The sequence below is a fragment of the Rhinolophus sinicus genome, chromosome 14 (assembly GCF_057876585.1).
Source record: "Rhinolophus sinicus isolate RSI-liver-muscle chromosome 14, RSI-T2T, whole genome shotgun sequence".
NCBI classification, from domain to species: domain Eukaryota; kingdom Metazoa; phylum Chordata; class Mammalia; order Chiroptera; family Rhinolophidae; genus Rhinolophus; species Rhinolophus sinicus.
The window spans coordinates 21,593,690-21,611,708 of NC_142514.1; the positions used below are offsets into that span (position 1 = coordinate 21,593,690).

Genomic DNA, 18,019 nt, shown 5'->3' on the forward strand with positions numbered 1-18,019 from the left:
CCTCCATTTGGGGGACTCAGATGAAGAAAATTCAGGGGAGGTGACCAGGATGCCAAGGGGAGTGAGGCTCAGTGAGGAGATGCTGGAGAGCCCGGGAGGACGTGAGGGAAACATAGTGGCAGAGGCCAGGTATCTAGAGGGCTGGCATGCAGAGAGGGGTGACGCGTGTCCTGCGTGGCCCACGAGAGAAAACCATGGCCGATGGGTGGTGGTTTCAAGGTAGCGGGATTTGGAACCCACATCAGGGAAAAGTTTCTAGGAGGCAAGGAGGAAATGGGCCATCTGGAAAGGCACTGGGTTCTCTGTCACTGGAGACTGGCAAGCAGAGGCTGGACTCACAGTGGGCATGGAGGGCATTCTAGCTCTGGACGGGGGCTGGTCTCTGGGCACCGGAGTCCATCTAACTCGAGGGCTCTAATACTACAGAGGTTGGGGCTGACCTGGCTGAGCCCGACATACCTGCTGGGCCTCACTGAGCTGCCAAACAGCCAGAGCTTCTTTTCCCAACCACCCACTGCAGGGAGGGGAGCCCTGCTGAGGGCCTGGAGTTCTTATCTTCACCCCCAAAAGCAAAAGGATTAGCACACCATTACCTATGATAAGGTCCCCCAGCAAACCAGAATGTCTAGTATCTTGGCTTTTGATTGAAATTTTGTCAGCTCACTATAGACAGTCAGTGTAGACTGTTACCACGCTGATCTGAAGACCCAGCGGGCAAGTACAGATGTCTGGGCTTAACAAACATGAGGAAAAGTTAGGACAGTAAATGCAGTTTGGAAGATAAAACTAAGGCTTGAGATAATAGAAAGGCCATGCCATAAACAGTTTGGGCTGGCTGCTTCCAGCCCCGAATGCCAGCCCTAAAACTGTTATAAAACACCGTCGCTTCTTGAGCTGACCCCAGGTCCACACCCTTCAACTTGACCCTAGTAAATGAGAGCAGCCTCACATAGACCATGGCCCCCTGGGCTGCTTCTTTCTGCACACCATGGTATATAGTATGTACTTACACATTCGTTGATTGAAAGAATAAAGGAGTGGCTGAATGGATGAGCATATAAACCTGTAGCTGGGAAGGTGTGATGGAAAATGTGGAGCAGCGTTTTATCCTTTTATTGAAGCTTACAGTTTCACTGAACTTTTGGCCCCAAATAAAAAAAAAAAACATTAAAAAAAAAAAAAGCATTGGCAGTGGGAGGTGACAACTGTCCCCTGGGGACTGAAGCCTGGGGACGCAGAGAATGGTGGGCAAGTGAGGGGTCTGAGCTGCAGAGGGCAGTAGCCTGGCCCAAGATGCCCAGAGAGCAGATTGTCCAAGCTCCCAGAGCTGGGACAGTCCCCAGGCAGCCAGAAATTAACACATACAGATGGGTGGGGCTGGTGGGATCCAAGCCACTGGTCCCCTGGGCAAATCTCTCTCATGCTTGGTCAGATTCCACTTTGGAAAAACTGGGTTCATCTGACGGGATAGCATGGGTGAGGGAACACAGGTACCAACGGTAAGGGGCCAATGAACACAACACTGGCATCAGGGCACAGAAGGGAAAGCCAGAGGCTGGAGCCCAGCCGACTAGACACTAACTCCATTGCAATGACTGGCATCTCCTGCTCCTGCTGCAAGGCTGTGCCACTTCGTCCTCTCCTTAGGGCAGGCCCTTACCTGTGTGGCCTTGGCCCAGGACCCCACTATTTGGTGGCTATGGCACAGGACTCCTAGCCCTCTTAGGGAACCGTGCTACATCAGGCAAAGGAGAATGTTTTTCTAGGAGGGGCAGGAAAAGGAGAGGCCCACATGCTTCTCCCACTATAAGGAGTCAGGAAAGGTCCCCTGGTGCGTGCCACTCTCTACAGATGGGATGGGTCATAGCATCCGAGAAGCTGTCATGGTGACGAAGTCTTCGAAGCTGAGCCGGACGCTGCCCTGCACAGCGGTGTCCTTCTCCCGGAAGGCCTCGGTCAGCAGCTGCAGCTGCGTGCACACCTGGATGAAGCGATCGAGCTGCATGGCAGGATTGGCAGAACGCGGGCAGTAGCGGGAGACCAGGAGCTGGGTAAACTGGGGGCTCAGGTTGTAGCCCATTTGGGACAGAGCTGGAGAGGAGGGGCACACAGAGGAGACACAAAACCCTGTCGTAAGCACAGCCACCAACCAGCCCCACGGAGCACAGCACTTCAAGGGACGTTGAGGGGATCGGCGCCGGAGCAGGGAGGACAGAAAGCCTGAGGATCTGTCCGAGATGGCAGGAGCACAGCAGGGGCTCTGTGTGGGTGCTCCCCTTAGCTGGAAGGCCCCATCCCTTTTTCTCCCAATCGCCATTACTGTCTGTTCCGTCAGGGACCCGTGGGGCTCCCAGAATGACACCAGGGCATGTGTGCGCATCTCTGAGTCATCTGCATTACAGAAGGAAGCCTGAGCGCCCTGGGACCACCCTGCCCAGGGCGGTAGCAGAGGCAGCACAGCACAGGGGTGACGGGGCCGGGACCGCTCTGAACTCAGGACAGCTCCTCGGCAAGTTGCGTCACCTTGCTCACCTTCTGTCTTATCATCTCTAAATGGGGATCATGCTTATCTCGTAGGTTCCAGTAAGGATGAAAGGAAACCACGTAAAAGCACTTGGTACAGTGCCTGGCACAGAATAAGCACTCAGTAAGTATTATTTGTTAAAAATAATAAAATCATCGTCATCTCCCCAGGCAAGGCTACTGGGCAGTTCCAAGGTCACAGCCAGCATGCTCTGCCCGTCCTTCCCTGGGAGGCTTCCTTCCTTCCTGTCTGCAGAATCTACCAGCTCAGGCTAGACTCTCAGCTCCCCTTCTGCCATGTGGCCCTTGGGCAGGTTACCTGTACTAAGCCTCAGTTTTCTCATCTGTAAAAGGGCCATCATAAGGAACTCTCACCTACGGGTGGGGAATGATAAACAGTACCTATCATGGGGAGAACGAATCCTGAAACAGATGAAAAGTACTTATTACAGTGCCTGGCACATAGCAAGCATTCATTCAGTACATATTCCTTTTGCTGTGATAATATCACCCTTACCAATAGCCATGACAGGACCCCACAAGAGTAGGTGATCAGTACAGGTCATCTCCTTTCCGTTCTCCCAGGGTGTGGATATGGTGAGCTCAGCTCCATCCAGAGCTCCCAAGTCTGACTGAAATCCATGGCCAGGGCAAGGAGCTGGGTTCTCTGAGGAGCCCTTTCTCCAGCCCGGGGGGCAAAGCTCCTCGGCAGGTTCTCATCACCCTCGTACTAACCACCCAACCTCTGGTCAAAATTGGAACCAGACCTGGAATTGTGGCCTCAACTGCATCTTCCCAACTGCAGCTTTTAGAGTGGCCTGGGTCCCAGAGTCGGGAAGGAAACTGCCTTCTAGCAGAGCTGGCAACAGAAACCATCTTTCTGAGCCCTCTACAGCAGCTGCATACTAGAAATGAGAGAGAAAGAGCCAGGCAAGCCACACATACTGGTCTCAAAGTGCCCTGGGCGGCTGAGTTTCCACCCCCCCGGCCCCTGCTGGCCGGGCCTGTCCCACCTAGCCCTGCCAGGAGTCCCATCGCCAGGAGTCCAGCCCTGATCCTGGATGTACGTGTTCCTTGCCCTGGATCTTGGCTCAATGCCCCAGCCAGGTCACAGAAGGGGTGGGAGTGGGCCTGTGTTGAGGGCAGCATTAGTTGAGAAAAGCCCTTGCTCTGTCATAGGGAGTAGAGAGCAAAGTCTAGCTCTGCCTGTGTACTGAGTCCCACCGTGGCCCTCACCTTGCTGCAGCTCTGTGTAGCTAATGGATCCCGAGTGGTCCCGGTCATATTGCTGGAAGAGGTTCTTCCACTGCTGGATGAATTTCCACAGGGCTGAGAAACCGTAGACATCAATGCGGCCTGACTTGGTCTTGTCAAACATGTCTTGTGGGGGGGGAAAGGAGGGAAGGACGGCTTTAAGACTGAGGGCCCAGGCTCCTCGGGTACCACTGAGGCAGCCCTTCTCCCCAGGCTGGAGTAGGAGACTCCACAGAACCACAAGCCTGAGGTCCAGATGCCACACCATATCCTCATCAAGTGCCACACCAGCCCCTACCCTTGGCCACCCTCAGCCCCACCCCTGCCAGAATTGCATTTTCTTGGCAGGCTTGGCAGCTGACCCCGTCCCTGCCATCTCCTACCAGAGCATTCTGCAGGATGGGAAACTGAGTTAGCCTGTGACTCAGCACTTGAAAAAAGATGTAAGGGAAAGAGCTCTCAGCCCAAGGGAGCTCATCTTGAACCCAGCTTCCTGCCTGAAATCCTCCCTGGCCAAAAGATTTCTCCTTAGCACGGCTGCCCATCCACCTACTGTCACCTCAGGTGGTTCTGCCCGAGCCTGAGCGCACGAGGACAGGCAATACTCACTTATCATCATGAGGCACGTCTCATCATTGAACGAGGACCAGTTGGAGTTGACCAGAGCCTGCTTCAGCTCCTTGATGGAGATGTAGCCACTGTGATCGCAGTCCACGGACTGGAACCAGGAGTAAGCCTCAGGGTCCACGTTAGGAGGGACGCCACCTGCAGGGGGGGTGCAAACCGGGGAAGTCAGAGGCTGGGCTCAAGGCTCATCCACAGAAATAAATGCTGGGGAGGGCTGGTCTCAGTGCCTCCCTGACTCCTGGCTCTTCCTACCCACAAAGCCTCACAAATCCACTCCCCACCAAGAATTCTCTCAAAAGAGATGATCTCTTCCCCACAGATTGATGACACAAAATGCTTGCTGAGCACCTAACACGCACAGCCCAGAGACAAGTATTTGAGACCCAGCAGCAGGGAGCTCTCCGGGTGGGAAGCAGGTCTGATGTCCTGGCACAGTGGAGAGTGGACACACTCTATGGGGAGCTGCCCGAGTGCGGGTGCCACGGAGCTCCCCCCTTCCTTCCCCCGCACCTCCGCGATGTGCGAGGTGCACCCCTATCGCCAAATCTGCCTAAAGACATCGTTGCCTCCTCCTCATCCCACACGGGCAGAGAGCTGCCCAGTTCTGCCAGTTCCCACACAGGTATCTCCTCCTCCTCTCTGCTCCTCCTGCGCCTGGCCTGGTTCAGACGCTTCTGCCCGGGACTGTTGTAACAAATCAAAAAGCCCAGGCACGTCATCCTTACAGCTCCTCTCCAGCACCCTTCACCCGCTGCCGAGTAACTTTTGTAAAATTAAACTGTTCTCACCAATTTCCCCCCAATTCAACTCAAAACTCTTCAAAGGCTCCCACTGCCTACAAAGTAAAGCCCAGCATCCTGAAAACGGCATTCCAGGCCCCCCCTGCCCCCGCAACAATGGGGTCCATTCCGTCTGCCTCTCCCACTTTATTCCCACTGTGCCCCTCACACCTCTGGTCCAGCCCAGAGGAAACATTCCACTCGCTCTTAGCCACACCTGCACAGCCCCACCACACAGCCTTTACTCACCCTGTTCTCTCTGCCTCGAGCCCCTTCTCCCTCATCTCTTTGCATCCATTTCCTATCCATTCTTCAAGACCCAAATGAAATGCTCTTCCTTCCAAAGAGCCTTCCTCTTCTTCTGTCCCTGGACAGGCCTCCTTCCGCTCCTTTCTACTTCTCTTTTATGGCCCTGCTCACGCCACTGTGTACATGCTTTTTTCTACCACCTTCCAGGTTAGACTTGGAGCAACTTGTAGGCTGGATCCCAGCCTAACTCATCCCTGAATCCCCAGGGGCTAGCACAGAGCCAGACACAGAAAGGGAAGATGCTCAATTCACGCTCGAGTTAGCTTCAGTTCAAGTCTCAGCTCCCCCATTTTGCTTCCTGGGTTAAGTTATTTAAGTTCGCTGTGTATTGGTTTTCTTATCTGTAAAATGAGGACACAATAGCATCTATTTCATAAGGTTATTGTGAAGATATATGAAAACCCTTAAATCAGCACCTGGCACAATCTAAGCACCACATAACGGCTGATTATTAGTGCTGTTGTCATGGTTCAAATAGCTTTGTGTGTCTGTCAGGAGTATGTATGCAGCTTTGTGTGTCTGTCAGGAGGATCATCCACTTGGAAAGACACGCAGGGTGAGCTGGGGGACAGAGGAAGGGGTGGGAGATGGAAGTGGAAAAGCACAGAAGACTGTCTAGTTTAGGAAAAAGCCAGTTACACAGTATTGCCAAATCTGACTTAACTGCCACCGAAAGGGCTCCTTCACACAGGCAGTTGGCAGCACAGAAACCATTGCCCAGGAGGCCAGGGGTTTGCCTGACTGAGGGACTATTCTGGCCTCCTTGGATGGGCAATCCAGGCAGACCCCACCTCCTTTCCTAGAACAGCAGTTTTGCCATGGCAGAGGGCCACGTTCCCTAGGAGAGTCTCTGTAACATGTGGTCCCTGCAGGCTGCAGGCTGCCTGGGAGAGCTCAGGCTCTGGAAGCGAAGAGCTCTGATATGTTGTGCGACTTCAGACAAACTTTAATTTTCTGAGTACTGATTCTCCTATTTCTAAAATGGACCTACTGCCCAGGGTGGCTGTGATGATTAAATGAAATAACAGCAAAAGAAAGTTTTGGCAAAGGGCATGGAATGTGTGCAGTCCCATTTCCATCGAGGAAGGGATATTTCAACTGGGTCTGAAAAGATGAAAAAGAGCTGCGGCGGGGCGAAGAAAAAGCACGTGGCAGAGGCACAGGGCGTGTTCAGACTACTCCAAGGCGTCTTCGGTTGACGGGAGGGGCGATGCAGGTGAGGAGGCTGGAAAGGCCCTTCGGGTCTCAAGTGCCTCTAGGATCTTACCTGTGGGTAGTGGGGCACCTTTACTGGTCAAACCTGTCTTGCAGAGCAGTAGCGCTCAAACCTTAGATCCTGGATTCAGGCGGAGCCTCCCAGATGACCAATGCAGGTGACATGGCTCCTGCTTTAAGGGGTACTGCTCCAGGGGGCCCCGAGCTGCCCTGGAGTGGAGGCAGTGGTGGTCAGGCGAGAGGAGGCTGCAGAGGGTGGGCAGCTAAGGGCCTGAGGCACATCTGTCCTCTGCAGCCCCAGAGATGGTCTCTCCTCTCAGGCCCTGGAGGGATAAGCCTCACAGCCAGGGGCTCCTTTCCCTGCAATGACTTCATGTAGGCTCAGAGACAAGATTTGAAAAGGATGAGGCAATCCACCATGCAGCTGTTGAGCTGAAAGCAAACGGCCAGAAGCCCTGGACTCTGACAAGATAAATCCTACGGCTCACGATGTTTAGAACCGCCAAGGTTTGCACATCTCTCTCAGGGCTTCCTGCCTGGGGATGTATGTACGCTACGATGCTACAGCTTTCCAGCAGTGCCATTCCCTGGAGGACTTCAGGTGCATCAAAGTGGTTCCAGGCTGCCGTGCTGCTGGCCTGGTCCCCTGGGAACTGCATACTGTGAAATGGTTCACTGGATGAGTTGGGAGGAAGCAGGGGACTGGGCACTCACATTCCCTGACCCCCTGAGACCACTCAGAAAGTTTTACTGAGCCCAAGGCCCCCACCCAAGATTCTCTGCCTCCACTGAATCACCAAGACCCCTCCCCACCCCCCCATCTTTTCCAATACCTCACCTTTAGTATCTCTGCTCTTTATCCTTCCCCTATCTCACCCCCTAACTCTCCTGCCTGCCTCAGCATCTCTCAGCGGTAAGGCCCTTGCCACATCTGTTAGCATATGAAATGCTGAATACCTCTTTGCTAATACCTCGTAATGCCCCAGAACGAGTCCTCTCACAGAATATTAAGCCCTTCCATGTGCCCATGTTTACCTGCACCTTCTCATTTAATCCTTATTAACAGTCTTGTGAGGTAGACATTCACCCATTTTATAGATGTGGACACTGAGGCCTAAAGAGGTGAAGTAATTGGGTCAGGTCAGTAAGCAGTCTGATCTCAAAAGCCCAAGCTTTCAACAACTACACTACGTTGCCTTTCTACATATATTGGTCAGTCTCCCTTACACAGAAATGGGGCTTCTCCCTATGCTAGACTTTATGACTATCTCTGATTATTTGCTGATCTCTACTCCCTGGCCCCACCCCGCTTCATATAAGAGCATTATACGTCTTCTCCATTGCTTGGTGGTTGCAGAGCCCCTCCCTGAAAGGAGTATCCATTTCCATCCTATTGCTGTCAGGCTTGACCAGGGAATGTGGTTTGGCCAACAGAACATGAGTAGAAGTAACATAAAGTCCTTGAAAGCAGCTTTAAGAGGCACCATGCATTCCTGCTAGCTCTCCTGCTCTTTTTTGTCTGCCACAAGAACAGCATATCCCACACAAAGGCTGCTCCTCCAGCCTGGATCCTGGAAAGAAAAGACATGTGGAGCAGAACCTCAGCAGCCAAACCCACAGCTGCTGACATGTAAGCAAGAGTAAGTAAGTGTGAGCAAGCAGTAGAAATAAATGTTTGTTGCTGTAAGCCAGAGACTCTGGAGTTATTGTTACCATAGCAAAGCTAACTAACAGACTCTCGTTCTGCTGATGCAAGCTGAAGCTGGAAGCAAGAGGCTAAGGTGCCAGAGACAGGCTGTCTGCATGTCCACAGGGCCCTGGACAAGGTCAGAGGAACCCGGAGCCCAAGATCCCTGCTTACCTGGAGGAGGTCCCTGTCCGTAAGGCCCCGGATGCTGGGCACCGTAGGAATTTGGAGGTGGCTGACCATAGGGGCCCCCTGGGGCTGCACCACCATATGGTCCTCCTGGAGCTCCAGAGGGGAGCCCCCCAGGGCTGGGGTGTCCATACGGCCCTCCACCAGCCGGTGGTCCATAAGGCCCTCCAGGGGCAGGGCCTCCTCCATAACTACCACCAGGGGGTACCCCGCCGCCATACTGCCCTCCACCAGGGTAGTAGCTACCCGGAGGGGCTCCGGGCGCTTGTCCTCCAGCTCCTGGGCAGCCCTGCAAGAAAAGCAAGTTATCAGTAGACGGATAAGACCACAAACTAGCCACAGTATGGCACCTGACAGTTATAAGGCACTGCCACTGCCATTCTTTCAAATGATCTTATAGGCAGGGCTGGAATTATGACCCCATTATTCAGATGGGGTATCTGAGGCTTCTAGAGGAGATTCAACCTGCCCAAGGTCACACCAGTGACCTGCAGTCGGGGCTGGAATCCTACCCTCCTGGCTCCCCTTCCCTGCACACCAAGAGGGCTCTACAAGGGCTGGGATCATGTCTGGTTTGCCACTTTATCCCCAGCCCCCAGTGTAAAACGGATGCTCTGTAAATATTTATTGTATGAACAAGTTGACAAATGAATCAAATAGAATTCCAAATCCTCACCCTGTGGTCCCCTCATCTCCATCCACAGAATTCCATGTGCAAAAGTGATCTCCGCCACACGCCCCTGACACTCTTCAGTCACAAATGATGTATCTATAGTATGGACTCACCCTTACCACGTCTTCCTTACCCTACTCTAGCTCACGATGCAAAATCATGTCCTCATCCTCACTCATGGCTACGTGAGACAGGCAGGCAAGACCCTATTCTCAAGGCAGATAGTACAATGGTTAAGCGTCAAAAGGACCAGTTCAAGTTCAGGTTCTGCCAGCTTCTAATTGGCCTAATGACTTACCCTCTCTAGGCCTCGATATCCTACGCTCTGGAGTGGGAATAGTAACAGTGCCCACTAACCTCCCTGGTGGGTATGTGGATGGAATGAGACCAGTCACATGAAGCATTTTGACACAGACTCGGGCACAGAGTCAGCACTCAATGCGCGTGAACTATTAATAATAGCACCTTTCTACGGAACAGGAAACGCATATCCAGACTGTGCGGCGGGCCGTGTGACCGCGGAGCTCAGGCCGTTCGTACCTCAGAGGATACAGGGGAGCTTTCCGTCTCCCGTCCACGTCCCTACACCTCCAGCCAGGGATCCTTGAAGCTCAGTGTTCAGCTCCATCTCCTTACATGGCCAGCAAAAGGCCTGGCAGAGAGAGCGTAGCCCCCATCGTATCTGCAGACAGGCTGAGATCAAAGGCACAGAAAGAGCAGCTGGGCCCAGTCCTGAGCATTGTGAGGATGGTCCCATCTAGAAATGTTCTAGATCAACTTGCAAGATACCCCAATGGCCTAGCCATTGAGAGCCTGGACTTCCTCTTTTTATTGTGTTTGGTAGCTTCTGGGACAGTTACCTTCAAGACTAAGGCCAGATTTACACTTCATCTACGGAGGGTCTGCTTGCCGAGGGAAGGGAGGCTTCGTGAGGGAGGGAAGCAGGCCCTTCCACCTTCCCCGCTCAGCATGATGGGAGTGCTTCTGCTCCGGAAGCCGCCACGGCTTGTAGCAAGACTCCTCACAGACAGTGAACTCACAGGCCAATCTCAATTCCAAACGCTGCTCTCACCAGCTGAGCTCCTAACTAGGCTGGTGGCTTAATCTCTCTGGGCCTGTTTCCTCACAGTAGAACATAATAATCTCTTCCTCATTGAATTGTTCGGTAGATTATAAGAAACAAATGCAGCAAATTCAGTTGGCTTAATTTTTAGCGAAAGAATCTTTTGATAAAATTCTAAAAACTGATAAAAGAACGTTGCTCTGGCTGAAGCAAGGTGGGGGTTCCAGAGCTGACCCATGCGGGCCCCTCCCTCCCTTGCTAGATGGTGAGGGAGCTCGGCAGAACCCTCACTGACTCAAAAGACAGTTTGACCACCATTAATACAAGGCAAGAAAGCTCTTACAACAGTGCCTGGCATAAAGCAAGTGATCAATAAATCATAGCTGCAATTGTTATTGCTACATTAATTATTACAGCAAAGCCCTGGGCCAGGTAAGCTCGGGGTGGGGGAACAAAGGAGAGCGAAACATTCTGACTGAGCAGTTAACAGGATAGGTATGGAAACATTCTCTGTAACATCTAACAAAACAGCGTGAAATGGACGCATAAGCCACATACCATGAGACCACAAAGGAGAGAGGGTGAAGTCAGGGAGGGTAAAAAAGAGTCCCAAGGAATTGGAAAGGGTGATGGGATAGGTGCCCAGGAGGCCAGTCACCTAACTTAACCCCTTCGGCTTACAGATGGGGAAACTGAGGCAGCAGAGGGGAAGGGACTTAGTCTGGTCACAGAGTTGGAGGCAGGGGCAGAGCTAGATCACTCCTCCCCCACACTCAAGCCCAATGACTCCCACTGCCTTTGGCCACAGCCTTCTTTCCTTAAGCAACAGGGCACAGGATTCCAGCGTAGGATAGAACAGGGGGTGGGGACTCTGCAGTCTGGGCACACCCATAGAACAGGCGGGACACCAAGCCAGGAAGTAGCCGCTCCACAATAAGCCTGGGAACTAAGCCATAAACTGTAGCTGGCCTTGAGCACTGAAGGCACAGCCCTTCCCCCAGGGAAATGCCCCAGGCCAACAAAGCAGGCGCTGCCAGGCAGCTCTTCTGACCTTAGTGCTATCACATTCTGGGGAGCAACTGAACCCTTTCCTATCCGCCCTGCATAAAAACCCTCCTGTGGACAGCTCACGAAGCATTCTCATGTATACACAAACACAGAATCCTGCCAACAATCCTCTGACAGAAAAAAGGAAGGTATCAGTAGGCCTATTTTCAGATGAAGAAACTGAGGTGCACAACAGTTACAGTTAGAAAGACTTCATTCCGCAAGCATTTACCAAGCAACAATATTGTGGTAGGCTCTGTGCTAGGTGTAGGGGCACAAAACTAAATAGGGCCTATCTTTGGGGAGCCCTTGGATAATTATGGCACACTCTGATCAGCGCCATCAGAAAAATCTACTTCAATGCTATCAAGGAGGCATGGGCAGAGGGATTTATTCTGTTTGTTGAATGATAAATGAGCGATAAAATGAATAAATTCATGAAGTGGATCAAGGAAGGCTTCCTGGAGGAGGCAGGAGTAATACTGAAGCTGGCATTGAAGGATGCACAGGCCTTCTCCAGAAGGAAGGCAGAGGACATTCCAAAGAGAAGGGAGAAGAGAGACAAAGGCACAGACTTATGAGCGAGCACAGCACGGTCAGGCAATGGGCTGAAAAGCAGGGGTCAGGGGCAAGAACAAGTGTGAACTCAGAAAGGCAGGCTCTTTATACACTCGTCCAAGCACCTCTCCTGCTGTATTTCAGTTAGCTGGAGAGACACTGGGGTCTTGGAGCAGTTTCTGTCCGTCTGTGCTCTCCTCCCCAGGGGTGGACACTGGGCCTCATTCATCATGGCCCCCTAGGGTCCAGCACAGGGCCCGGCACCTGCAAACCTCCACAAATCCCTAAACAAAGAAATACTAAAGAGTTTGGGCTTTATGCTGGAGAAAACAGAGCACCATAGAAGGGTTTCCAATAGGGAGGGACACGATCAGAGCCTTGTCTAGAGAATTAGCCAGCTTCGGTGTGGAGGATGAGCTAGCGGGGGAGGCAGAAAACGGGGCACTGGGCAGGCGGGGCTTGAACCAGATAGCAGACTTGGAAATGGAGAGTACGGGGTGGATTCTGAAGCTATTTCAGAGAGAGACTAGACATGACTTGGCAACTAATTAAGTTAGGGAAGAGATGGAGGGGGAAGTGAGGAAAGGCATGTTTAGAATGACTCAGGTTTCTAGCTTGCACAAGAAGATGAAGGAAGTGGAATCACCTACTGAGGCAGCATCCAGGCTGGGAAAGGTAGTTTCCAGGGTCCCTGAGTTGTTAGGAAAGGTCTGAGTCAGAAATTAAAACCAGAGTTCCTGCCTCCAGGTTCTTTTATACTACTCCATGCTGCCAACCATTTTCAGAGATTTTCCAAGAGCATTTCATGCTGATAAATACAAGAGCATGAAACGGAAAAAAAACGCAAGAAGAGTTCAGTAACCATGGTTTCCAAAGGATCACAGAAATATCCGAGTGGGGGAGGGGCAATTAACATTTTGTTGAGGTTCTGCTAGACACTTCCAGTTAAATTGGTTCTCGATGATCTGAGGTAAGTGCTATTATTCCCATTTTACAGATGAGAAATTAAGATGCAAAAAGTTTAATACTGTGCCCGTGATGACGCAGGTGAAACGGGTGAGGTGGTATTCAAATCAGGTCTGCACGACTCCACTCCACTGCCCTCTTCTGTGTGTTTACTCAGTAAATGAGCGGGTGTCCACCACATGCCAGTGCCAGGGGCTGTCCTAAAGGTATCTGTCAAATATGATAGATTTCTAAAGTGGAAGGGGTGGAAGGGGGAGGGCTGGATTAGGTGCTCTCTTGGAGGCTTCAAGCTCAGAAATCAGAGAAACTCAGAAGAATCTTCTTTTTTCACTCCAGCACCTAGACCCAATTTGAGAGCCACAGTATTGTAAGAGATCCCAAAGATCCTACAATCCAACCTCTCAGTCGATACTGGAATCTCTGTTTGCATTCCTGCAAGTGATGGGGAGCTCACCCCATCCCAAATAATCCACTCAGAAAATCCTGTATTTTCTCTTGGCTCTGACAGCTCACTCTTCTACCTCCAAGACCCTTGTGAAGCTCAGAGGGGTCCGAGGTTGATGGGGAAGAGAACAGGCTGCACTGCTAAGATAAGCCTGTACTCGGGGGCTCCTCCTCAGGTGCCCGTTGGAGAACGTTAGAGCCCCTTCTAAGCAGTTAAACAATCACAAGACAAGGAGCGGTTTGGACATTCACCAGCCGAGCCTCCGAACATAAAGACCAGAAACCTGCAGCCAGTAAAGCGTGAGCCAACAGCTAGCCCAAGATTTCAATGACCACGTCTGTGCTGACGCTCCAAATGTGCCCTCTTCTCCTCCAGCTTCATCTCTCCTGAGTTGCAGACCCACGTAGCCAGCAACCTCCTGGACCTTCCCTCCAAATCTAAACCCGTTCTCACGGTGCCCCGTGGCAACAGCTCCAAAGCACAAATGAGAGAACACTCTTCAGTGGCTCCCCCACTATGCAGGACGAAGTTCACACTCCCCCAAAATGGCATCTGATCCTTGCTTACCTGTCTGGGATCATTTCTTACCCCTTTCCCCCTCTTTATAGCAACTGGAAAGATCTCCTTAAATTCATTCCTCCGACATACTGGTCTCTGTCACTTGCTTCCTGGCCTTTGTGCATACTATTCCCTCTACTGGAATACCATTTCTTTCTTCATCCAGCTAACTCCTACTGGAGATTCAACTTGGGGCTTAAATGTCACCTCCTTTAAGAAGGCTTCCTCCCCCTGAGGCTGTGTTAGGTATCTCTCCCATGCTGTCCTAGCACCTTATACTTACTCCCCTTTAATACTTATCACACTGACTTTACAATTTATACATCTGTATCACTCTTCCACTTGGAGTGTTTACTATATGCCAAAACACCAGATCAAGCATTTTATATGGATTATTTCATTTAATCTTCACACTGAATCTTAACTCTTGAGGTAGGCACTCTTATGACCCCATGTTAAAGAAGGGGAAACTGAGCCTGACTTTCCCAACAAATTTCTGCAAGGAAATGGCAGAGCAGGGAATTGAACCCAAATTTCTCTGGCCTCAGAGACCAAGCTCTTAAACACTGAAACCCATCAGGCTGGCTTCCCCACAGGACCAAAGGGCGCTTGTGTTTTATTACTCCAACACCCAATTCATGCTTGAGGACCCTGGGGCCGGAGACAGTGGACAATTACAGTTTTGATTCCTAAAAATAGGATGGAATCCTCCAGGGCTACATACTAGCTGGGAGGGGAAGTGGCCCTAAGAAGCCTTTGGTGCTGTATAACAACCCATTTCCTTTCTTGGGACACCATGGACCAGGGTCTCGACAGGTGGACAAAGGCATGATGGAGGAACAAAAGCATTTGTTCTATTCCAGACATGTTTCTTTTGTGCTCCTTTGCAATAGTTCACTGAGCATAAGCCCAGACAGCATGGCATGATAACAGCAATCAGCAGGAAGAGCTATGCCACCATGCACTGGCACACACTATGTATTAGTAACATGCCAAACTCCCTATCGGCTTTACCATATTTCATCCTCATTTCAGCCTTATGAGGTATTATTCCTCCTTTTACAAGTAGGAAACTGAGGCTCAGAGCCCTTCGATGATTTGTCCAAGGGCAGATAACTATTAAGTAGCAGAATTAGGATTTTAGCCCCATTTTGTCTAACCTGGAAGTTCAGGCTCTTAATTTATATGCCACTGCTTCTAGGACGCATACAAAGTACCTCCAAAAGCTTATTAAAATGTAGATGCCTGGGCCCTTTCCAGGCGCAGAACAGGTCTCAAGTGGAATCCCAAAGTGTCCTTTTTTTTAACAAGCCCTGATGCAGCTCATCCACTGAGAAATCATGCACTATGGCAATGGTTTCCCAAACTGTGTTCTCAGGAACACCAGTGTCACCAAAAGGGGACCGGATATTTAAAAAACAGACTAAAAAGTGTGTGGGGTGGGGGGGTGGGGGGTGGTTCCATGGTTAAGTAAGTTTAAGAAACACTGCATATTCTATCCCTGTCTGTTATATTTATAATGTATTAACAAATTAAGAATTCTGAGATACCCTGTGATAAACAAACTTATCCAGCTGTATTTAACAGAGTATTCCCCAAACTTATATAACCACAGAATCCACCTTTATTAGCAATACCTGTTAACATATCACAAGACTGAGGAAATGGAATGGAGCTTGGGAAATACTGCCAGGTTATACTTCCTAACTCCAGCCAGTGCTGGCCTTTCTTTCCTACCTCTCCTAAGTATGCAGTGAAACGAGTTCTAAGTTCTGGCTCTGTCTTCATCCCCTCACTTGCTATGTATGACCTTGGGCAAGCCACGTAACCTTTTGGGGCTCGTTCCTCAGCCATAAATTGGGGGTACTACTCCCTGCTATCAGACCTACAGGCCTTCATGACTGAGATAATGAAGGTCCAAATACTGTGTACAAAAACTCCTAAATCAGTGTGATCCTGGGTAACTCGGGAGCCTTCTCTGGGCCGTTTCCTCCTTTTAAAATGAAGGGACTATTTTGAAGGCCCTTTCAGCACTGACTTTCTAGGAATCTAGTGAAAATCAAAATACTAAAAGGTAGCACCTGTTACACCCTTCGGAGTACCAAATGGCTTACAAGCATCCCTTCACTCTTCCTAACAGCTCTGTGAGGTAGACCCTATTATTTGGCCCTATTTTACAGAGGAGGAAACTCCAGATCAGAAGGCAAAACACCTTGTGCGGGAAGTTCAAAACTATTTAAGGAGCCAAGGTATGCGCTTTGCTGACTCCAAACTGTACTTAATCACTCTGTCCTTCTGTCATCCCACAAAGGGCTCTGGCCACAGAGTCACCTTGCTGTGGTGTTCCTAGCTGGATCAAGAAGGGCGAGCAAGTGGGGAAGACGCATTGGCTGACAGGTCCGGGGCCTGCTGCTTAACTGCCTGATGCCTTCAGATTAAGTTCTGTCTGCTCTGAGTTTCATTTTTCCTATGTGTGAAACGGAGGTGTTGCACTAAGTCAGTAGTCAAACAAGCTCACTTGTGGAGCCTGCTAAAGCCACAGATTCTCCTGATTATTCGGATGCAGCATGTCACAGGTGTATTTTTATCTGACGCCCCAAGTGACACCGACGGACCAGGGCTCTAAACGTTCTGTTGGCGTTGATGACCTCTCCCGGGGCCCCCGCGAGAGCCGTGGGGGCCAGGCCGAGCCAGCCTGAGTCTGTGGGGTCCAAGATCCCCAAATCCTCACGTGCTCCACGTCAAAGGGGCCGCGACGCGACCTCCTAGACGTGCAGTCCTGCGTGACGTGAGAAGGGAGCGACCGACCATCTCTTTTCCCTTCGCTCCCGCGCAAGACCTCAGCGTGAGAAGGACACAGAGAAAGCGGGGAGAAAGCAAAGCCGGGGTTCCGTGACTGGACTTTCAGAGACCCCTGCCTGGATTCGCCCGCCCCTCACACACTCACCTGCCCGAACGGATAGCTGGCCATGGCGACTCTGACGTCACACGCTGGCGAGGGCAGGGCTTCCCGGTCTCAAACCACCCCCACCCCCCACCACAGGGCCTGGGGACAGGCTCTCTTTTGATTGGATGGCCGCGACTGTCAATCGTGGGCTCATGGTTCGACGGAAGTGACGTTGAGGGCGGTGGTCAGATGCCTCGGGGAGAGGCGGGAGGAGCTAAGGGTAGGGTGGCAGTTTCCGGAGATTTTGTTTGCTGTGCTGGCGTGGCTGTTCCTCCCTTTCCTGCGATAGCGCAGGCACCAGGGCTGTCAGGCCCGGGTACTCAGTGAGAAGCTTGGGTGCGGTGTTGCAGCCGTGGCCATGTTTTAACCTGGCAAGTGGGATGGCATGATAGTGACGTAGTTGCTGTCGTCACTCCAAGTTTCCCGTGGAGGAGGGGGCCAGGTGGTTACCTTGACAACGGGGAACAGGCCGAGCCCTTCTGGAAAGGATAACGGCAATGGCCGAAGTATTTTGCTCTAATGTCAAGACACCACGTGCCAGTTGGTAGCTTTGGGGTGGGATCTGTGGTCTTTGGAGAAGAAAGTCCCAAACTATCGGAGTAGGAGAGGAAAATTAGATCATCTGTAGGGCCTTTTCTTTCATAAATGGGGAAACTGAGGTCCAGAGAGAGTCAGTGACTTGCTCTAGTCACGATGGGTTAGGGACAGAGTGTGGCCTAGAACTGGGATCAATGGATGCCCAGTTCTCAGTAATGAAGCCTTACTAGTCTCCAGTAGGTCAAAGCCTTACTAGTTAACCAGTAGGTCAAATCCTGGTTACTAAGTGAACTCACATTCGTGTACTTAACTTGCCACTTGGTGGTTCATGCTCTGTACTTGTTCGCATGCTTATTTGATTAATATGTTAAGTTCTTCCACGTGGGCACAGACTGTCTGGTTTAGCTTGTTACATCCTCAGTACCTGGTACAGTACCTGACACACTATTGTTTAAAAATAAATGAATAGTGTTATCAGGTGTTACCCATTCCAGCCTGTCTATCTAGCCAAGCACTTTCCAAAATCACAGTGCTGATCATGCTGTTTGCCCACTGGACAGCCTACACTGGCTCCTCTTCATCTATACCTACCAAATAAGACCCCGCCTCTTCATTTTGACACTCCAGGCCCTTCACAACTTG

The 18,019-nt window shown here is 51.1% G+C and overlaps 1 protein-coding gene across 1 annotated transcript; it reads right to left on the reverse strand.

Moving 5' to 3' along the window:
• Positions 1-1,092: 1,092 nt before the first annotated feature.
• On the reverse strand, positions 1,093-16,993 carry PEF1 (penta-EF-hand domain containing 1). Its single transcript, XM_088790860.1, has 5 exons — positions 16,841-16,993; positions 8,569-8,872; positions 4,387-4,542; positions 3,760-3,903; positions 1,093-2,091 (listed from the first exon to the last, which is right to left on the reverse strand). Exons 1-5 carry the CDS (start codon positions 16,862-16,864, stop codon positions 1,862-1,864), a joined length of 858 nt encoding a protein of 285 aa, XP_088646986.1. The 5' UTR covers positions 16,865-16,993; the 3' UTR covers positions 1,093-1,861.
• Positions 16,994-18,019: the final 1,026 nt, after the last annotated feature.

What these genes read in the sequence shown, in the direction of transcription:
- PEF1 (XM_088790860.1), bottom strand. Translation starts at nt 16,864, where the DNA reads ATGGCCAGCTATCCGTTCGGGCAG. An exon ending in CCAGCTATCCGTTCGGGCAG is followed by an intron (nt 8,873 to 16,840) that starts GTGAGTGTGTGA and finishes CTTTTCTTGCAG; the next exon opens with GGCTGCCCAGGAGCTGGAGG. An exon ending in GACGTGCCTCATGATGATAA is followed by an intron (nt 3,904 to 4,386) that starts GTGAGTATTGCC and finishes CCCCCCCACAAG; the next exon opens with ACATGTTTGACAAGACCAAG.